The sequence below is a fragment of the Aptenodytes forsteri genome, unplaced genomic scaffold (genome assembly GCF_000699145.1).
Source record: "Aptenodytes forsteri isolate BGI_AS27 unplaced genomic scaffold, ASM69914v1 Scaffold297, whole genome shotgun sequence".
Classification (NCBI taxonomy): Eukaryota; Metazoa; Chordata; class Aves; order Sphenisciformes; family Spheniscidae; genus Aptenodytes; species Aptenodytes forsteri.
The window spans coordinates 543,564-566,518 of NW_008796167.1; the positions used below are offsets into that span (position 1 = coordinate 543,564).

At 39.1% G+C, this 22,955-nt stretch overlaps 1 protein-coding gene across 1 annotated transcript in view; it reads left to right on the forward strand.

The window, feature by feature from the left end:
- The window catches only part of CCDC60 (coiled-coil domain containing 60), a 68,246-nt gene extending 49,604 nt beyond the window's left edge, over positions 1-18,642 (forward strand). Inside the window, exons 5-13 of the mRNA XM_019474188.1 lie at positions 1,039-1,161; positions 2,103-2,207; positions 3,898-3,988; positions 6,366-6,594; positions 11,274-11,364; positions 12,517-12,639; positions 13,969-14,100; positions 16,696-16,885; positions 18,334-18,642. Of these exons, the coding sequence (XP_019329733.1) occupies positions 1,039-1,161; positions 2,103-2,207; positions 3,898-3,988; positions 6,366-6,594; positions 11,274-11,364; positions 12,517-12,639; positions 13,969-14,100; positions 16,696-16,885; positions 18,334-18,432 (1,183 nt within the window). The 3' untranslated portion in view covers positions 18,433-18,642. The remainder of the gene's footprint in view (positions 1-1,038; positions 1,162-2,102; positions 2,208-3,897; positions 3,989-6,365; positions 6,595-11,273; positions 11,365-12,516; positions 12,640-13,968; positions 14,101-16,695; positions 16,886-18,333) is intronic.
- Positions 18,643-22,955: the final 4,313 nt, after the last annotated feature.

Consider the following 22,955-nt stretch of genomic DNA (forward strand, 5'->3'; position numbering starts at 1 on the left):
TAATACAGAATCATTCATTCGTTCGTCTAGAAAGTCTCTGCTAAAGAAATCTGCATATAGCTTTAAGACTCACCCGCCACTCAGAATCTCACTTAACCTCTCAGCTATTTTTTTTTATGGCCAGCATCATTTCAGTTTTATACTAATTTATGAGCCAGCATACAATAGTTCATTTTCTATGTGGACCTCCTATCTACCGTATACTATCAATATATGAAGGCTACAATATCTCACTGTGCTTATTAAGCTTGAATCTCCGTTGTCTCTAAACCAGGTGCAGGTAGTTATTTACATTTGGGAAAAACAGCTGTAAACATTTCCTTTTCCTGCTTGGTAGCCTTTTATAAACACTTTGCACAGGTGTAAATGACCAAACAGACTTGTGGCAGTGAAGAAACAGTGCCCACAGCCTATAAAGATCTCAGTTTTCTGTTACATTGGTTTGGCCAGCACTCAAGACTCTTTCATTGGGGTTAATCTTTTCAACTTAATCTTTATTGTTTTCTGTGCACACAGTATGTTAACCCAGGAAAGATTGAACAGAATTTTACAGGCACATCTTCAAACTTTGGCCTCATGCTCCAATGGCCACTGATGCCATTGGCATGATACCAACAGAAAACAAGTGTAACGGAATGTAAGCAGTATCTCAGCATCTTTTCTCAAACAAATCAGTCACCTTTTTTTGTCTGCCTCAGAATCTGATTTCACATAAATGCTTAATTGCTAATAATAACAATAATTAGTATAAATATGTATATACAAATAATACCATATTTATAATTTATAAAGTACCATAAACATATTAGAAAGAGATAATAATTATATATCCTGCTAAACATAAATACCAGGTTTGTAATATTAATAAATAATAATAAATGCAGTAATTAACAATTTAGAAATACATCTCAGGTGGTTCTTTTAATGTAAGGAGGAGAAGAGTGAGTGTAGTGATGTGAACACAATAAACAGTTTTATTGGCAATGTCTTCACTTCACATACTCCTTTTTTAACTTCAGTCTTTGTCCTTTCCCACAGTTGTTCTCTAACAGAAGGCAACCACCTGAGGAAGTCAGGGAAGAAGGAAAAAAAGATGACCTTACGGTCTTTCACTCCTGTTTATACCAGTGTCTTGATTCCAAGCCCCCCTGGAGCAAAAAGGTATATTTGAAGGCAGATTTATGTCCTGCCCTCCTTGGTAGGACATAAGTGAAATTCACAGCAACACAGACCCATAACACATATACCTAGAGCTGCTGTTCAACTGGTAAACGCGTATCCTGAGAATTTCAGGAGTTTATGGTGAAATAGTCTGTCTACTAATAGTAACTGTTAAATTCTAACTTTAAATGACTGAATCCTAATGAGTTACTGAAAACTCTGTATGTGCGCATGTACACATACATCATTTGCCTTGCTGATCTTGACTCAGCAAATTCTGACTAAGTTGCATAAAATTTGCTTATGTGGTATAGCTTTCAAGATTAGGCTCATCTTAAGGAAAGGCAAAATTTAATTTGCCTAGTTAAAAAAAAAAAAATAGGCCTACGAAAGAGACAGGGAGAAGACAGTACATGTACCACGTATGCTTCTGTATGTTTTGTATTAGTCACTAATACACACTATCTGTTCTGTTCTAAGTTCATTAACCCAATTGCTCACCAAGTGTCTTTATATATTTACATTTGCATGTGGAATAAGCTAAAATGCCAAAGATAATCTTAGTTCAGAAAAAGATGGGTCCAACCTTTTAAACTCACACACTTTTTGCGTTTTTCTTAAATGCAAAACTTAGAAGCTACTGTAGAATCCAAAAACCATACCATAAAGGGATAAATGCTGGAATCCTCATAGGTATGAAAGCACTGAGCACAGCACCAAGATAAGTCCATTGAAAATTTCACATCCAAAACTATGCTTTCAGGATTCAGAGTTATGTATTAACATTGCAAAAACCTTGAGAGGTGTCTAGAATTCACTGGGACAATGAAAAAAACCACCTGCTATGGAAATGCTTAGATGTATCTATTTCAGCCAACACGATGCCAGTTTGACTGTTTCCCTGACTCTACTATAAACACATTTGTTTCTCCTCTTTGCAGTGAACATCTTTTCCGACAGCTGTGTGCCATACACTGGCTTTTGGAAGCTTTGACTCTTGAATCCAACAGTTCGATGCGTTCCATATTAACCTGTTGGAATCCAACGTATGTGCACAGTGCATGATAGTAGATGGAATGAGGAAATTGGGATCTCTTGTCCTTTATAAGTTGTTTCTCTTCTTTCAAGTAATAACTATTTGAGTGAAATGTTATTAATTCCATGCCATGCAACATAAACAAATTTTGCAACGACTTTGCCCCCCGTGCAGTCAGCAGGGAGTTGTTCAGTCAAATCAGTAGCACAGCATGGTCCTTCATTATTGCAAGTTGCAGAACCTAGGAGAAAATACTGAGCTATCCCAGCCAAATTTAGTTGGGTTTTCTCTCCTTTTTCTCTTTTGGTTAATAATTATGCAAATTAAATACATGTAGTAATATATGTGCATATATTCCCATATCCTTCCCTTGGAGGGTTATCCCAGTGAACTCAACAGAAATTCCATATACATTATAATTACAGAACAAAGCCGGCTATTAAGTGATATTTAATAGCTGGTTTTATTCTATCAATTATGTATGACAGTGATGGGTACTTGTAAAAGCTGCATTGCTTCTGAACTCTTATACTGTTAAAAGTAAATATTAATTTAAGTTCCCAACATTTTAGTCAATATAATCATGTTGACATAACGTGTATTTAAATTATTGATGAGTGTTTGGTAAAACAGTGAACCGTTTATGCTCTGATTTGCAGGGCAGAGCTCTTCAAAGCTGTTCTGGTCTCTCTGTATATTCTCAGTCAAGACAAACTGTGCCTATGTATAACAGGGGTGGCAGAGTAGCATTATATAGAATTAGCCTGATAAATTGGAGGGGAGGATCAGTCCAGTATGTATTGTGGATGGGTTCTGCACCCCTTTACATGTGAAGACCAACCAATAGACTGGGACAAAAGAAACAGTTTGTCAGCAAGTCTCACAGATACAGGCTGACAGCAGAGTATAAATGCATAAGGCTCTGGATTAATTTCCAGGTTCTGAAGTAGTGCACTCTCTTGTGGCATATTTCTGCTCTCTGTTGCTGTCTCTAACCACCACTCCTCTCCCTCAATGTCATTTGAACTGATCTGCATACACACATTCTTCATTACACAATAACCATGAAAAATTAGGCTTTCATTTAGTACATTTAGATCATATAGTCTCCGTCTGCACAGAAAGAGATTTTTTTTTTAAATGCGGTGAAGGAAGCAAGCTTAGAACACTAACCTGCTTTGTAAAACCTTTGACTGATTAGATGGGGACTGAATGATAAATGAGGCTACCTCAGCAGTGACCTGTTGTTATACCACAGCTGCAAGGACTGCAGCTTCCACATTCACCTTTGTCAACATGATGTAACATTTAAACTTTTGGACTAGGACAGGTCCTCACTCAGCCAACAGCACTGAAAAATCAAACTTGTATGAACCTGCTGTCATTTGTATCCATGAAATCTTGCTATACTGGACAAAATTCTTCAGTACTTGCACAGAGGAAGCTGAGAGCATAATCTGGCCCAGTACATGCATGATAGTTTGTAGAATGACTGTGCTTTCTTTAGGTTCTTCACTTGTGACTATAACATACTCATGGCTTGTACACCTTGCATTGTCTTTCCATTTCTTATAAGCCAAGATATACATCATAGTAGTGGTCAGCCACCATTTACTCTCCATTTATTGCATTTCTTAAAAGAACTTATAATAAAAGTCAGACACTCAAAATGGAAAAATAATTGAATTGTTTTCACTTAGGGACCCTGGTGGTTGTAAAAAAACAGTAAAAGAAATCGAAGAGGAAAAGTTAGCAACATACATGTGGGAGCTCTTTATTACAAACACAAAGGTAACTTCATTGTTAATTTCTTCCTTGGGACCTAATCCAACTTTTCAATCATTGGTTCTGTTGCTTAACTGAACTCCCTGATACCACATTTCATGCTCTGGATCTTGTGACTGCAGAGTACTTGTCTCTCTAGGTTTTGAAGAATAACAATTTGATACTAGGTAAATAGGAATGTAGCTGATAGAAACTGTGGGTTGGTCTTAGTGATAAGTACTGATGTGGGAAGAATTCAATATTCAGCTAAAACATAACTAGCCGCTTGTATGCATTTGCCCCCTTTTTATGACCCAGAGTCATGTAGCAGTACTTGTTCACACAAATAGGTCTTTTCTAGTCAAATGGGGATTTCAGACTGGTATCCTGGAGGCCTTATTCTAGTAAATCTAGTCATGATTTGCTTGGTTGCCTTTTTTACACAGAATTTAAAGCTAAATTCGGAAACAAATTGAGGCCTTTAAAGAAAGCAGAATTCACTTGCCACTTTCAAAGCAAAGCCAAGGAAAGAAGAAAATCAGCAATTCAGATGAAAGCCTTTTAAAAGAAAAGTAAAGTTAATACCTGAGAGGAAATTAAACGCTAGAAAATTATCTGTAACGCTTGGTAACTCTTTTACTATCTTTCTGAAACTACAGAAAGACTTTTCTTTTCGAAACTGCTGAAGTGACTGGAGGAAAATGAAGGGGGAATGAGTGATGCTTAGGAGTATGATTATGAGAACTCAATAAAGAACCAGGGGGTTTCTCACTCTGTAGCACATCTCACATTTTGATTTTCAGCAGTTTGCTTAAGCTTTTAGTTCCTTGCTTTGCCTGCTATAAGGCTACATTAAACAAGTTTTGTGAAGTGCTTTTAGACCCCAGGTGAGGCACTCCTAGAAATATGAGCTGTTGTTACATGCAGGCTATTTGCTCTTGTTATTTGTCAACACCTGCAGCTCGTACCGTCATGACATAATAATTAAAATGATTCAATAGAAGATTACAATTTCTGTTGGGGAATAAGCAGCAAAAGTTGTGAAACTTTTAAAAGACAAAGATTGTGGTTTTATGCAAATGTTCTTCCTGCTGTTAGCAAACGGGGAGGGAAAGACAGCAAGTCACATAAATAACAGAGTTGTTTCTAAATATGAGGCTTTCTGATTTTTCCATACAGTCTTACCGGTTCTCTAAAGTCAGTTCCAAATGAACATGAGCAGAAGAAACCAAAGTTTCTTAAGGCCAATAGCATCCTGGGTCGTATCAGAAATAGTGTGGCCAGCAGGTCTAGGGAAGTGATTGTCCCCCTGCACTCGGCACTGGTGAGGCCGCACCTCAAATACTGTGTTCTGTTTTGGGCCCCTCACTACAAGAAGGACGTTGAGGTGCTGGAGCGTGTCCAGAGAAGGGCAACGAGGCTGGTGAGGGGTCTGGAGAACAAGTCTGATGAGGAGCGGCTGAGGGAACTCTTAAGGCCTAGCATCCTGGGTCGTATCAGAAATAGTGTGGCCAGCAGGTCTAGGGAAGTGATTGTCCCCCTCACTGGTGAGGCCGCACCTCAAATACTGTGTGCAGTTTTGCAGTTTTGACTACACGAAGGAAATCGAGATACTGCAGCGGCCTTGGAACAGGCTGCCCAGGGAAGTGGTTGAGTCACCATCCCTGGAGGTATTTAAAAGATGTGTCAATGTGGTGCTTAGGGTTTAGTGGTGGACTTGATGATCTTAAAGGTCTTTTCCAACCTAAACGATTCTATGATTCTAAAGTGCATGTCAGTCTTGATGTGTCTTGTACCATTCACATTGCTGAGACTTTTATTTTTTTCCTCCCCAAATTAATGACAGTTTCCTTTCTGTTATTTACACTAATGTTACTTGAAGACTGTTTTTCATACTTGATATGAAACTTCTAGTGGAAATATTGGGTTCCTTCAGGGGCATTTGCTTTATAATGCATATTGTTCTGATTATCAAGCCTGCAGAATTCAGTCTGCTTTCAGACTTCAGTTTTACATTCCTGACACAGGAAATTCATTTGCCAGTTATTGGGTCTTGGGAGGAGACCTGAACATTTATCAAACCACTTTGACCTATTCTTCCCCGTACATGAGAAGGTTGCTCTATTATCAACCCTCTCTGCAGCTGCAGTGTTACTTGTTTACAAATTAGCTTAATCTGTTGGCATTAATGCTATAGCAGAGGAGTATTGAAGAAAGATAACAAAATGAAGGAGGTTCTACCCAAAAATCACTAGCTTGTTTGAAGTCACTGGAGAAAAATCTGTGAGGTTACAGGAGGACCAAAAGGATCTAATATTGGAATTAGTTACAGAAATATGATTCTTTGTTGTCAAATTGCTATAGAAACCCCCTCCTTTCTATTCATTTTTTCTTCTATGTACAGAAATGCACCTGGAAAGCACAGTACAGTCTACTTAGCAGGAAGAGAAACAAGACATCTACTCCAGGTATCTCTCAGCTTAGCAGTCAGTCATCTCCCCGTGGTCAAACCCCTCGTGGCAGCGAAACTTCCACTGTACTTTGCTCTGAAGACAACATCAAGATCAATGTAGCTTCATCTGATGTCATGAGTGAGTCAGCACAAGCTAAAGAACAACATCATCTTTTCCCCTGTAAGTTACTTTTCTTGACTGCCAATATCAAATGGATTTGCTTTCAGTGTTACTAGGGTGAATCTATGTCAAAGACACTGCTAGATGTACCAATGTATTTCTCTTCAGGCATATGTAACTTTGTACAAGTCCCTCTGTGCCCTCCCTGTTAGCAAATTGGTTTAAAGACAATATAATCCCATGTGAATATTAAGTAAGAGTTTTAATTAGTATTCAGTTACAGCAGTTGTGTAATCAGTCATCCACACCTATAAGGTCCAACAGGTGGTGAAAACAGTGAAACTGTTCTCTGCTATAACCAACTGATCCACTGAATATATATCTGTCTAACTTAGGGGGTTCTGTTTAACTCAGGGGTTTCTTACTCCGTATTCCTCCTACTCATCCATCAGTGATTACCTGCGCTTGATAGACCTGACAGAATAGTTTATCTGTTAGCTCTGCAATGCACTTCAGTACAAAGCTAGGTTATCTTAAGTCTTTTCACTTCCTTCTAAGTAAAGCTGGACCAGAAAAGCACGTTAGCATTTAGTACTGCTAATTGCCTTTTAATTGATATTTATATTATCATTATTAGGCTGACATCATGCTCTGCTAGACTCTAAATTACCACTCAGGAAGGAGCTCTTGGAGTCATTTGGGATAGTTCTGTGAATGTTCAGTAGCTATCAAAAAGGCAAGAAGAACCCTAAGAATGAAGCGGAAGACAAAGCAGAACACGTTATGCAAAAATACAAATGTTTTGTACGTGCTTCTGCAGTTCCGGTCCTTCCAATTCAGACAGGCCGGTATCAGAAGTAGTAAAGTTTGATGGAAAAAAAGTGGTGAGGTATGTTAGAGATCCAGAATAGCTTCCAGATGAGAACCAATGAAATAGACTAGGGCTCTTCAGTGCAGAAAAGAAACGGCTGAATACAAGGTTATGACAGATCTCTGTAACATCATGAAGTGCATGGAAAAAAGTGATTAGAGAGTGCTTATTCACAAGTTCCCTTGACACCAGATTTATGGCACACTAAATTAAATTATCTGGCAGAAAATTTAAAGCAACGGGAAGTGTTTTCATGCAATGCATGATTAAACTTAGGAATTCATTGCTACAATATATTGCTGGAAGTATATTCAAGTCCAAAAGCAATTTAAATGAATAGAAGAAAAAACAATTAATTGCTCTTAAATGTAAAGGAATGGACACATTCTCTGGGTCTGAAAGACCTTTAGGTTCAGACTGCCGGAAGCTGGGTGGATATATCGGGAAGCTTGCGCTAATATCATATACTACCTATGCAGCTGCTGCTGTCCATGGCACTGAGCACAGATGAATGGCCTTCCTATGACATGAATGGGAGTAGTGGAGAATTCAAATCTGTAATTTCAAGCAATTTGTTTACAGATGTAGGTGAACAATTGGTTTGTGTGTGAGATGAGATTTGAAAATAATCTTGAGAGCTGTAACAGCTGGGAGCCTCCATTTGCTGTGGGACATAAAGAAATATCTTGTGGTATGTGTGATGTATAGGAAGGATAACCTTTGGAACAACATCTATCACATGATTGCCTGTGATTTCAGGGACTGGCCTGAGTCACCAGTCTGGTCCTCTCAAGGATTATGTTCCTAGCTCTAAAAAATATGGGAAGTTAGTTTCTGCAGGGCAGCTCTGTAGCAAAGGTTGGACTCTGTAATGAATTCGGAAGCTGCTAGAATCATGTTTAATCCAGGATTCTGATTACAGGATACTTTGTGGACAAATCAGAAATGGATTCCAAGTACAGCTGCCATGTAGCCTTGTACCCCAAATTCACAAAGCTTCATGTAACTCATACAGACATAATTTTGAGAGCACACGCAACCCTAACCCACACGTACGCATACATATATTTCAAAAGTGGGAAAGAGATTTTGTAGTAGGCAGCTAATCAGTAGATACAGCTGAGTGTGGCTCTTGCAGAAAGATTTCTTTTAAGGAAAGAATTCATAACTCAATATAAAGCCTTTTGTACAACTGTAATTTAGATGCTGTTGTTTGGGGACTGCTGCTGTAGAATGTCTGCTTATAGAAACTTGATTTTTCAGTGCTGTTGGCTGAGTGAGGACCTGTACTAGTCCAAAAGTTTAAATGTTACATCATGTTGACAAAGGTGAATGTGGTAGCTGCAGTCCTTGCAGCTGTGGTATAACAACAGGTCACTGCTGAGGTAGCCTCATTTATCATTCAGTCCCCATCTAATCAGTCAAAGGTTTTACAAAGCAGGTTAGTGTTCTAAGCTTGCTTCCTTCACCGCATTTAAAAAAAATCTCTTTCTGTGCAGACAGAGACTATATGATCTAAATGTACTAAATGAAAGCCTAATTTTTCATGGTTACTGTGTAATGAAGAATGTGTGTATGCAGATCAGTTCAAATGGCATACATTTTCTTCACACTGAGAAGTAAAATGAGAGACCTGTATCTAAGAGATTAAACACTAACTGGATTCTATCCCCAGAGCTTTCCGGCCAGCAGTTTAGCTTTGAATTCTCAGTCAAAAACATACTTTTAAAAGAAGAGGTATAAATATTTGTGCAAAGGATCTTCATTACAAAACTTATACCTGAATTTGGGGCTTTTCTTTGGGATTGATCAATGTCTTTTCAATTGATTTATCATTGTTAGATCCCTGCAAAACAGGTAAATATTAGTACCCCACTTCACAGATGATTAACTAAGGCATAGAAATCAAGGTCAGGTGAAATTACTACATTCTTCTTTGCTGTTTTTCTCTTTTCTAATTAACGTCTGACTAGCTCACAGCTATAGAGGTTAGTATTTCAAAAATATGAATATGGACAAGCTTGAGTATTTGTTTTCCCAATTTCTCCAGATGGAGAATTGGAACAGGTTCTAATGCTACAAAATGGAGGGCAGAGAGGTATTGTGCCCTCTATTTCTGTTGATCAGCCAAAAAAAGGAGCTATATCTTTGTGGTATTAGCCCTGGTTTGCTTCCTGTCATCTCCCTCCAAAATCTGCCAACAGGACTGCTTTCAGGACTGGCTTTAGACAACTCAGCTGATGTTGGAGAAAACATCAAATGCAGCCACTGCTTAGTGTAGCCCTCTTCCCCCAAAGCACCATTATCTGCAGAGTAGATGGGTTTCAGATACCCAGCTACACAATCTGCCCAAATGGTAACCATAAATAGAAAGGACTGGATTCTTCTAAGAAGGGTTCTGACATTGCATGCCAAGAACAGATGAGATTTGTATGCAGCCTTAGTTCAGTTTGAGCAGAGGCTCCCTGCCCAAATCGATGCCAGGTTCCAGACCCTGTGGAGGTCAGCCTTTGTATTCAAACTGCTCCTCAGCTCTAGAAGGTCCAGTGGCATAGCCAGCACCTTACAGGCTCACACTTTGAGACTAGTAAGGGTCACAGTGGAGCCATCATTTCTCACTGGGACCTTGACACTCTTGAAACTCACCTGGCCACAGCTAATAGAGGATCTTCATTATAAGCATGGTTCTTAAAATTTTAGCCCATTAGCTGGTGCCCAGCAACTTGTTCCATGCATGTCTTACATGTATAAATTCACAGTATAATATTCTGTACTTCTAACAAGTATAAATAGTTTGTGCTGCTATTTAACACAGTCAACATTCAGCAGTCATTTTCTATTATACTATATGTGGTGCTTCACAAAAATGTAGGAAAAGGACCTTTTGAATTTGGGGATTACAATTTCAAGGTGTTGAGTGCTCAGTAAAATGTCACTTATTACCATCTAGGACATATTGAGCACCTCAGAGGATGACTTAGAATTTGACAGCTAACACTGGGATTTTTAATGACAAGTGTGACAGTTGTTTTACTGCATGAGTGATTGGAGGGAATAACACAGAGAAGATGGCCGTCTCAGTGTCTCTCCAGGGGTTTGGCATCAAAGCAGGAACGAAGCAGCAGTGGGAAGGAAAACTAAGATGTCAATTTGAAGGAAAACAATGAGTTACATTGGTTTTCCAGGTATTCAAGGGAGAGGAGAATATAAACATTCACATTACAGTGGAAGGCACAAAGAGAGTAAAGAGTGTTATTAGTGAGAAAGATCTGCTCAAAGGTGGATAATCTGGAAACTATAGCCAATGATGGGCTACTTGAGGACATGTCTTAAGTTTTAGTGGATGCTGATAAGGAGACACAGAGAGGTAATTAGATAAACGTATTAAATTCTATATGACATTTAAAAGAAGAATGGCAAAGTGATACAGTAGACTTAGAAATTCAGAAGACTTGACAGTTATGCCAGTAGAATGCTAACAGTACAGTACAGGAACTGAAAATAGACTTTCTGCATAGTTTGTTCAAATCTACCTGTTTTTCTAATACGCTATTTTTATAAGCGTCTAATGTAAAAAATGTTTAGTATGTTCTACTTGATGGTGGTTTTTTTTTCTCACAGCTGAAAGAACAAAGCTTATGTTTTCAAAAGTGATTAACAAATTGGGTACATTCATATTTGGGTACCTATCTTGAAACCTCTTTAAAAAGCTGCTTTTTGTGAAGAAACTTTAATTTTTAGAAATACTAAATAGCAGGTTTCTTTAGGATGTCTCATTCAGGCCAGCATATATGGCCTCCTCTCTGCAAGGAAGAGAGGAATGCACTATCAAGTTGGCATGTTTTTACAGAATTTTTTTTTTTATCAGCCCTACAGAAAGTCATCCAGATAACACATGAAGAGGTGTCAAAAGATGTCCATAAACAAGAAGATATGGTTAAGAAGACTGGACTGCAGCGGTACGTTACCTGATGGGTTTCTGAATGACTAGGAGAAGCAACTCATCAGGACAGAGCTTATGCTTTTTTTTCTTTCTTTTTTTTTTCTCCCAAACAATTGGATTCAGCATTCGGTGAATTCAGATGACATTTACATTTTTTGGCATGGGTGGCAGAATAGCCCATTTTACTGCTGTGCAAGCAGTATGTATTTTCTGGAAAATACCCCATGAATCTTGTCTTTGCAAACAGAAGAGACCTTATGCTTCAGCAGCTTTGTAGAAAAAGCGACATTCTATCTTATTCCTGTAGAATTGTTTCTGTTTCTACCATTGCATTTTTCAGTAGTCTCTCTATAACATTTCCAGCTAAGCTTATATTAGATGTGTTCCCTCATTACTCAGTTCTGTGGTGGTTTCCACAGCTATAAGATCAACATGACAAACCATTCTTACAATTAGACTTTGCTGAAGCATTTTTTCCCCTGAGTTGAGATCAAGAGAAATAAATTTTGTACCTGGATAGCTCCAGCCAGTCTGTAATATTAAGAATGTTTTATCAGCACCTGTAGAATTTTTCACATTCTGGGGAAGGCATACTGTACGCTATTTTAAACCTTGTTGTGTGTCTTACAGTTTGTTGCCAGTGGCTCAGAAGAATTACAGAGTAAACATGCCATTCATTAAGGACCAAGAGAGTATAATATCAAGGAAGCAGAAGCCAAGAAGGCAGGGGTAAGGGTACAAATCTGTTTTTGAAGCACATTATATGCTGTATAAACTCATCTCTATGTGTGGAAAGCATCTGGCATACAAAAGTCAGAGAGCATTTTATTACATGAGACCAGAGCAGGCCAGCAAAAGCTTGCAGCACACTTAGTACATTTCAATGCAATGCGAGGGCACTTTCCTGGAAGGATGTGGCTGGCATGAAAGATGGTACAAATCCAAATTTAGTATCACTTACAATTTTTTTTATTCATAAATTCTTTCATAAATTTGATGAATTAAAAAAAACTGTAAATGATATTAAATTTGGATTTTTACTGAGAATAAGGAGATCTCAAAATTTACGTGGCTCACATCGCTGCATGTTCTGAGCAACACAGGTGCTTACCACAAAATGGTTACCACAAGATGTTAATTGGAGTTTTCTATGTTGTTTTAGTTGCAGCTGCCATATCAGCTCTTTCATTAAAAGCAAATCTAACTTATGTGCCGATATGAGGCAAAAGTTCACAGCAGTACGTGAAGAAGCAGCTTGTTGTTTACGTGATACTCTAGAGCGCCTTGAGAGGTAGGAAGTGACTGTTTTCTGCATACTCTTAAAACACTACACACCTTGCTTCTGACCAGATTTAGGACTTGTCTTCAGGCCTTTTAAAGATGCATTTATATGGATTGACATTAAAATAAGAATGTAGGGATGATGATAGAAAGTTTTATGACTGTGTACAAAAAATATATTACAGGTTAAATATTTACAGCAGTGTTTTGGGATATTTCTAAATGACTTTTCTGGAAATAGTTTTGCTAAAAACATTGAATGTATTTACTTTGGACATCGTAGTCCTTTTCACCCAAAGACAGAATAATAAATTCATTCACAAACAATCTATATGGCTGTCTTGTGTTTTCAGTTCAGAGGTCACTGTATTGTTCTTCAACATTACTTTGACTCTTCTTACAGTAACAGTTGCAATGTCCTCTCTCAACGCCTTTTCCCAGATCAGTGACATTTCTACCTTGTTGACCAGCTGAAGCCTGTAATCCTTTTCCTTTCACTCAGAAACGTTCATCTGTGATGTCTGTGCAAATTCTTTTGTCTCAGTAAGCATCAGACCTTCTCTACATTGCTGTTCTGAAGGGTGTTACAGGCACAGTTTTCTTTCACTCTCTCACTTCCTTCTTTCCATGCCCCAGAGCTTTCCTTATCTGGAGCTTGGTCCTTGTTTTCTTCCCTGAGCAGCTGCTGTGACTGCATAAGGAACGAATCATTCCAGCATCCTGCAGTATGGAAGGACAAGTCAGATGGAAACTTACTACTTGCAGCTATTTTACCATTCTCCATACAGCCACACAAGCGTATTCTGTTTTATCAGCATTTGGAGATGAAACCTCAGTTTGGCAGGATAGTATAAGTAATTTATTGGAAAGAAAAGCAGATGTTTGTTTTTGTTATAACACAGTAGTACTTTTTGTAGGAATGCATATTTGAGCCCAATCTCTGGGTCAAAATTCTAGCTCAGGTCACTCTATTCCACCTCTCTTCTGTTGTATGTTAAATAGTATTTTACCCTAAATCACTGTGCAGTATTCTGTTTGGTTTTAAGCAGTGGATACATGATAGAAATTGGAAGTTGAATTTCAGTTTAAATGTTTTGATTCTGAAGTTTGTTTCTTACCTACAGCCTAGAGTTGATATAAAATGTAAACATGTTTTAATATGTTTGTAGAAATATGAATGTATACAGAACACTGCAACAGCAAAAATTATTAGTGTCCACAGACTGAACATACAATGTGTTCTTCACATTCATTGTTCTCCTCCTTCCTTAGAATCTTCCCAGTTAACTATGCAGAAGTGTGGTAATGTTTAAAACACAGCTTTAAGGTTTTTTTGTAGGAGGCAGGAAGAGCGATGTTGTCAAAAATACCAGGCTTTGAAACAATTGAAGTATTTTAGAAGAGACATGGAAAGAATAAGACAGCTGGGCATGAGAGCCGAAAGAGAACATGATGAAGATGGACTAAACTGGTAAGGAGGCACAGAAACCCTTAGTTCAAATGAGATGGTCAGGGTCCCAGAGTTTTGTCTTCAATACAAAAAGCTTTTTTTTTTTTCTTTTTTTCTCCCCAAAGCAAAGTATCACTAGAAACCATTGAATCAGTTGCTGGAAATGCAGGCTCTCCAAACTGGTAGAAACAAAAATAGAGATATGATCTCTAGGAGCAGATCTCAGCCTGCTCAGCAAATAAGTTAATTGGAAACGGTAAGAAAGGGGATAAGTAAGAGTTCCTTTCCAGTGATATTGGGCAAAAAGCACTCAGTCCTTGCATTCGCATACCCTCCCCAGCATGCAGCTTTATAGGAGACTTCTTCTGCCAGGAAGTGTGTAAAACACACTGTACCCCAAAGATGAGAAAGGTTGTATAAATGTACATGGGTTAGATTCACAACTTACTGAACTGAACATTCACAGTACTAAAACTGATGGCAAAGGAGACTTTGACTCTAGGTGTCCATCCATGTTAAAGGGAAAAATATTTCCCTGCCAATGTTTATGAACTGCACATGGATAATAATGCAACACTTAAAGGGCAAGCAGAGTAATCACCTAAATGCTTCCCAGTTCAGCAATTCTGCAGATTACTAGTGGTTTATGTTTGAAAGGATATTAGCTGTATCCAGTGATCAGCTTCCAGATACACACCAGAAATAGCCTACCAGAGTACCTCAGCAAGCTCACAGCATGTTCCCTACTGCCCTGTCCATGAGAACTCCTTGACATGAGATTACAGAGTATGCAAACTGCATGGAACATTTTTTTATCAGCCTGCCCTCTTTTGCTCTCCTTGCTAGTAAGCCTTCTGTCTTTCATTATTTGAGATAACAAAAGGTCCATTTCAAAATGCAGGTGGCCCAGGAACATATCAGTCATGCGTTAATGAATAAACCTAGTCTGGGCCTATCTAGCAGAATGCTGGTTTTAATTGTCAAACATATATACTCCAGCTGTCCCCCAAATTTAAGATCTGGCATGTAAATAAGCCCTGAAACTGGAGTGGATGTGGTTTTGTTTTTATACTTACAGTTCCACTAGAAGAAGCCTTAATTTGGACCAAGCTCCGTGACTATAAAGGAGACTATACCAATATGGCTTTTTACTTTCCCCCTGTGCAAGAACAGTACTACAAGTCTGCTGTTCCTTCATATGAAAGTCGTGCTTCTATAGTCAGGAGGCTGTCTTGCTATGACTATGCCAGCACGGTTAGATGAGCATAGCTTTCTATGCCAGGCCTGTTCTGCAAAGTGCTATCTATCCATGAGGGGTACGAAGAGTGAAATCTCTGATAAGGCTGGTCAACCCCTTTGTGGAGACACAAAGTCATGACAGAGAAATTGCTTTCACCATACCACTTGTTTCATTTACAATAGGGCTGTTTTTTCCCATACTCTTGCAAACGCTACCTTGCCAAGAAAGCTGAATCACAGTAGGAACGCTTTACTAGTATATGCTGTCTGCCTAGTTGTCTTCTCCCTCTCATGAAATGAGAAAAGACCAAAAATATAAAATACGAACAGTGTGATATAAGAGTATACTGAACATAGCTTCCTTTCTCAAATAAAATGTCTTAATGTGTGGATGGGTTGTAAAAGGCCTGTGTGTGACACAATTGCGGTAACCTGGGTAATCTAGCCAGTGATAATAAGGAGTTGGCTATACAGCCATACCCATGCTAGCAGTGTACTACTGAGTGTAGAACTGGCCCTACTGAAGATCAGAACCTACGTGTTTCCTTTTTTACTGGTTTAAGGAGGAAATTCCTCACCCCTCTCCTGCTGTCCCAGTAACATGTATCTTAAAGTGGAGGGAGGCAGCACTTCCTGCCGACGTGCTGCCAAATCCTCAGCCCTTTGCAATGAAAGCCACAGCACACCCCACTCATGCACAGTCTAGAAAGGTTTGGAACATCAGTCTCCAGGACTGTCAAGGCAGCACTGCAGAATTTACACAGAACATTAAAAAAAAAAAGCAGTCTTTTCACAAGAGTTTTATTTTTATTGCAATGTGTAATTTTCCTTCTGAATCTCTATATTCAGAGTGAAATGGTAAAGACTGCGTGTTACAATGCACTTACATCAGTGAGATTTATGTCAGCACATAAAGAGAGGAGAATGATGATAGCACAGGGAAAAGGGATAGTAAAGAGAATCAGAAAGTGTGTCAGATCAGGCACTGATTGCGCTGGAAAATCTGTAGAGGCTAAACAAAATAAATAGAGAAAAGATGAAGAGGACAAATCTGTAGCAAAGTGGAAACATTTGTTAGGATTTTATTATTTGCTTTCAAACCCAAGTTTGTCACCCAAAATTTAAATGAATAATGAAGAAGAATCTATTTCAATGCCCTATAAAGGGCATCAGTGCACAAGTCCAATAAAGCAAAGCTCTTTCACATTATTCTCTCAGAATTACACTGAGTATTGCATTCCCCAAAGAGCCATTTTTTCTGTGGAAGCTATGGAGGTGGTGAAGTGGCAGAAATGCCAGGCAAACCCAGAATTATTAATCAGATATGCATTTGTTCCCAGGGCTTCTCTTTTATTGCTGTTCTTCTTTCTGCTAAAGGTTTCCTGTATTGCTTGCCAGACTCCCAGAGTCTGTGAAGAGTGACCATTATGTACAGAAAATCTTAAAGAAACTGGAAAAATACGGCAAGACTCCTGACTTGAAAATTCATCCAGACACCTTTCTTAAGGCTCTGGCTGATCTACAGGTGTGGGAGCTGTGTTGTCCAGAAATTGCTGCAGCTGTGGAGGTGAGATGAGTCCAGTTCTTGATTCTCCGTGTGATGAGGGTGGGAAGTGCAGGCACCTATGGGTGAAATTCATGCAGTGGAAAGTTACCAGATGAAATAATTTAGGATCTCACTAAATGAAGATGCTACTATTCACCTTTTACAAGGCACTGTGAACTCCTCAGAAGAAAGATGTTATGACAAGCATTGGATTATTAATCAGTATCATTTTATTATATATTATGTCATTGTTGATTTATTTACCACCACAGTGAAAGTGACATCTGTCATAAATTGTTAGGACACTTGAAGAGAAACATTAACTACTTGTGCCCTGAAAAGGCCTGTTATTCCCAGTAGTTACATCCATGAGCTATTCAAGTTAATGCATTACGTCACTGATCCAGGAACTCTGTAGATATCTTTGTTTTGCTTCAGCAATGTTAAAAAAAAAATTCACTTCTCAAGATCTTAAGTTGGGCTCAACTCTTGTAGTTCTAGAAGCAATTGGCAGAAGAGGAAGGATGCCAGAAAGGGAAGAGAGTACATTTAGAATGTATACCATTATGTAGTCTAATCAGGTAACTAACTTACAAAACATGGCAATGATGCCACCTTGTGTTTTTTGTTCTCATCACAGTTATTTCCCCTAACCTACAAGACCAACGGAAATCTCTGAGAGGCAGCAGGTTACTGTGCATCTTACATATATCGAGCGTTATTGCGCCTTACAAAGGCAAAGGTTTAGCACCCAACATGTGGAGATCAGACTACCTGTGTTTTCTTGATGTCTTATAAAAATGGCCATTTTATCTTTTGCCCTAATTTGCACAGTCACTAACCGGAGAGGCAGCCTTGCCTTAATGTTCAACATATAAGTCTCTGTTGCTTGCTGGTTTTAGATCTATTTCTTTGCTGTTTCCATTCTGTTTCCTTTGCATTTTGATCCCTCACATTAGTGCAATAGTAATAGAGAAAAACATGTGACCATGGCTGAATCTCCTATCTACTTATTTATACGTCTTTCAAAAATAGCCACAGAGGAAGGAAGACCTTGGTGCTCCTTCTGACTGGAATAGATAAAGGAAACTGTCGCATTTTAGGAGCAAGAAGAGCATCACTGAATATGAGCTGGCTGATACTGACAGAGATTCCAGATGAAGTTCTTATTTAGCTTCAAGTTGCTTTAATGTATGTACTACAATGGTACAGCTGCAAGTTTAAATCACAAAGACTTGACTTGGAAGGAATCAGGATATAAATTGCAATGAAGATTGTAGGGTTTTCCTTTTAATTCATTTTAGAGCATATCCAGCTGTTCTGAAAGTTGCATTAAAAATGTTTTGGTGATATAAAGCACTATACTAACTGTTTGCAGAAGCCATTACATTTGTTCTGTTGTCACAATGGTCAAATCTCTCTCTTGCACATAAATCAAAAGCTCAGGAAATAACCTTTTTCTGTTTCAGTTTGTACGTGAAAGTATTGTGCAGATGCCAGAAGAGGATTTCAGCGAGTGGTTTCAGACAAGAGTAGCCCCCCTCAGTGCACAGTCCTCCACCTTTTAATCAAATGGCCAGATGAGATGGTTTTCCAGCTACAACTGTCTTCAAGCAGAAAACTACTGCCTGTTGAGATCTGCCTCAAGCAAGACTGGGGAAGGGGAGTTAACTTCAGGAAGTCCCACTGGCCGCTCTTGCACAACTGAAATTTGTTCCTCTACAGTGCTCCTCAGACTGTAGTCAGACATAGAAAATAAAAGCTAAATATTATTGTTCCTTCCTGTATGATGTCTTGGACTCACTGTCAAATTTCAATCTCATCTAACCATGTAGGATGAAGACTGAGTTTTCTAATCACAGGTCAGGTCATCTCTTCAGACATTCCTCTAACAATACCTACAATATAACAAGCATCTACTCGGTACGGATATACTGATTTCCATATCTAAATAGCATTGTCTGTGTTTGCTCTTCATTTTAGCTCTCCTTTTTAAAAAATATCCCAAGCACGGGGTAGTTGTAAGCTTTAATCAATTCTTTTTTTGCATTAATTCTTTTTTGTAATTCAGATGGTTTATTTTTGCATTGAGTTTATTCTGTAGTTATTCTGTGATCATGGATTAATTCTTGCCTTATTAAAATCAGTATTGAAAAACCAAGCATCCTTAGATGCATTTCCCAGGTTTTCACCTGACATGTTTTCCCCCAATGACCTTAGCATATGTTTGCCATTACTCTGCTGGGTAAGACAGTAGAATGACACCCTCGAACTCACAGGGATAAATATATGACCTTTGTGAACCTGTCTGGGCTTAACCATGTATTTCATGGTGGGTCACAATTGCTGGGTGATGGAATCAGTGACCAAGGGACCTTCTAAGCTGATGATCTTAATGAGCTGCTTACCTGCCTGTCAAAGCTTCCAGAGGACTCACTGGGGAGAAATGCTTTTGATCCTTCAGCCGCAATAAGGGGAAACAATGCCAGCTTAGGGTCCAGGTGAGTATAGTGACCACTGATGTGCAATATGTTATTGATTAATGGCCTTATTTTGTCCCCTTCCTCATTATCAAGAGATAAATGCTTTTCAAGGAAAAGAACGAAGAACACAGATTTCTTTGACTTACAGGCATCAGAAAAAAGTAAGCTCTTAAAGTTCTGTTGTGCTCCCTCTTTTCTCATTCTATATGTGGCGGTGATAAACTAGCATTTGTACAGGTAGTGAAGCCCTGTTTTCCCCTGTCCATGCTTTTCTTTCCCTGCATCTCAAAATCCAGTAGCAAACTTTCCTCCAAAACTCTGTAGGACTGATCCTAGTGCCCAGTGAAATCGGTGGCAGTGCTTCTGCCAGATGACCAGGATGAGGTCTCGTTCTGACCTGGGAGACCTCAACTCCCCTGTTCACTTCCATTTTTTTTAACTTCCTTGCAGCCTTCCATATGTTTTGAGAAACCCTAGTTCTGCTGTTCTTTTGGGATCATTTCACCACGGTCTGAGTCAAGTTTCATTGTCAGTGCTTTTGTGTTACCCTGTAGTAACAGCTGATATTACATGCAAATAAAAAGAAATCTTAATTTAGCAGCTTGGGAGCTCCTGGTTGAACTGTGGTTGCACGAGGTTAAAACCTTCATGTTGGTCCTTCCTCATTATATGGAACTGCAGATACAAGATTGTGAGTTTTCTTACATACAGGAAATGGAAACAAAGGGGCTTGTCCTCAGCTGGAGTACATGAGCCATACTGCTGAAATCAAAACTTTATACCAGCCAAGCATGTGACCTAACATGTCTGCCTGCATGTGAGATGAGATGATTGTGCCAAACGTAATTAGCTAATGTCTGAGCAGCTCTTTGAGATCCCAAAGCAGGATGCCGATGGTGAATGTTAAGTCTCTCTACTGTTTTTGTGGGATTATGAAATATCTTATGTATGTATTCGTTTGACAATGGCTTTTCTCTCTCCTATTGCCACTAGGTAACAAAAGGGACTCCTCCTCTAAGAAGAAAATAGATTGTCTTTTCTCCTCCTCCAGCACCAGCCTAATGGAAAATTTTCTGCTTCTTTTACTCTGAGGTGGAGAAGAGCTCCTCTGGAGCAAAATAGCAGCTTCCCTTTTCTTGCTTCCTGACAAACTTAGAGTTTCCTCAGGCAAGATCCTCAACCCTACTCAAGTCTTTGCCAATTTAAAGGACTGAAACAATACAAAGAGGGTAGAGGTTCACACCCAGATAAAAGAAGACTTGGGCTCTTTAAACTTTTGGGGTTTTTTCCTGCAGATATCTTGGATTCTCCCAAATACTTCCGTGAACATCTCACAGTCTTCGACTCACTGCTTCAGTAGACTCTTGCAAGGTAGGTTCAAAGTAACCCATTTAACACATTGGAGATGGATGGACCAAGAGTCCAAGCAATTTGCTAAAGGTCAACAGAGCATGTGGTAGAGCTGCTGGATTAGTGTTCTGTCTGCTCATCCTTCCTCCCATTCCATTCTGGTCCTTTACAATTTCAGCTAATGGGCCAGTCATTCACAAAATCCATTAGCCAAAACAAACTGTGCAAGCTTGGGTTGGTCACTTACTTCATGCACTGGATGGATGTTTGCGGGATTCAGATGTTGAACTCACAGGCAGAGAATCTTGATCCTGTTTCCTGCTGCCTGATGTGTTCCCAGTGTCATCCAAACCCCACCCTCCTCAGATTACACCTCTGTGAAACTGAAGTAAGAACATTTTCCTGGGTCTCACTAGTAGCAGGGCAGAAAGTTATTGCTGCATGAGAATTGCTTGGACATTAGGCTGGTAAGTGTTACAGGAAGACTCATCAATTAAAATAGTAAGTAATGCCTCTTTCACCATTCACCCTTCCCTTCCACTTCACAATGGTTCTGAAATTGTCATCTCTACTCTCTTTTCATAGGAAAGATTTCATCATGGTAGAAAAGACGCCAACCATCCTATTATATCAACAGCGATACTCCCACTGTGTTTTATATTGGAGATAAAAAGCAGCATCTTATAAATAGGGATTATAAAATAAACATCTCTGTCTTTCTTGGAGATAGGCTGTTTTATTGTACATAAATTGTAGGGGTATTCAGAAATCAGGGTATGTCTTTCTAATTGGAATTTCAGCTTTGTGTATCACCGCTCTATTCTGCTGTCTTGTAAATTAATGGCACCATGCCAGCATGTTAAAGAGATGCAACTATATTTGGCCTCACACATTAATAACAGTGATTCTTTTTGCTAAGTTTTAATAAATATCACTGTTTTAGCATTGCAGGAGATAAAAGCTCAGGCTAACAAACCCCAGAATATTTGGGACCAGTGCCAGCTCCTATTAAGGTCAATGGAAAGGCTCTTATTGACCCTGTTGAGTATCGATTACTGTAAAATCAGAATAGGTTGTTATGACAAGTGCAAAGGCTGATCTTGTAACCAGCAGCTCGATCTTTTATTCAAGGCACTAAGTGTTTGTAGCCATACTTTTTGCTATGCAGCAAGCCTACACAAAGCAAAATAAAAATACGCTTCCCAGTAGGAAAGCTGACTAACCACCAAAAGGAAGCGATCAAAGAGGAAAAAAGATGTGACAGAAGGAATGCAGCTGGAAAGGATTCTCAGATACCCCAACCTTAATTTCCTATCTCTGGTGATATTTCTTCTCGTGTGCCTAAAAGCAGCTTCCAAAGAAGGACGAGTGCTGGACTTGTACCAAGGGCATGAAGTCATTGATCTGGACAAATCCTTTAGCTGTTCAGTGGCAGAGAAGTTTCTGTACAGACACATTCTTCTTGCTGAAGTCCCCATCCTACTCCTCTATCTACAGACTTCCAAAGACTTGATTTCCTCTTTCTGGATGCTAAAAGGTTCAAAGGCCCCTTCAAGAGGCATTTTACTGGGAAGCGTGTCTGAGTAATGATTTAGTACTATTAAGGGCTGGTTTATGGAAAATAGTATCAGAGCTGTTTTGAATCATCAGAGTAGAAATAATGACGCCAAATGTATATGTAGATAGGACTGTTCTTCATCCACTGCCTGGAGTGCAATGAGCGGAAGTAAAGCTTAATCTTTCCCGCTTTGGCTGGAACTGAATCTCACCTTTGAAAGTAATGGCAAGCTCTGTATCAGGGAAGGTTACCTTAGCCAGCCCAGCAGGCTCATCATCATAGAGAAGCTGGAATAACAGGTTTTGGGCACACATCTTCCCCTCTCCATTTTTGTTATAACCCACACAACGGTTGGCATGGCTTGTTCCATCCCACCCCTCAGTTCTGGGTAGGAAACATAATTGCCTCCTATTTTTAAATTTGCAGCCCTGTATTTGGGTGTTTGTTTTTCTTTAGCAAAACCTTGGCTTCCTTGATTTAACTGACTACTGGCTGAAAGAAACCAATGTGTAACCTTCTCCTGAAAAGATCATAAACAGCTGATTGCGAGAAGCTGGGAGGACATACCAGGGGTCTGAAACACCCTGAAATTGCCCTGTTTCTTGTACTCTTCTTAATCATCTGTCATTGGCCAATGTCAAAGATGGGATGTAGATGCATTTTGGTCTACCTGATGCTTGTGTTTTATGACAAAATTGGA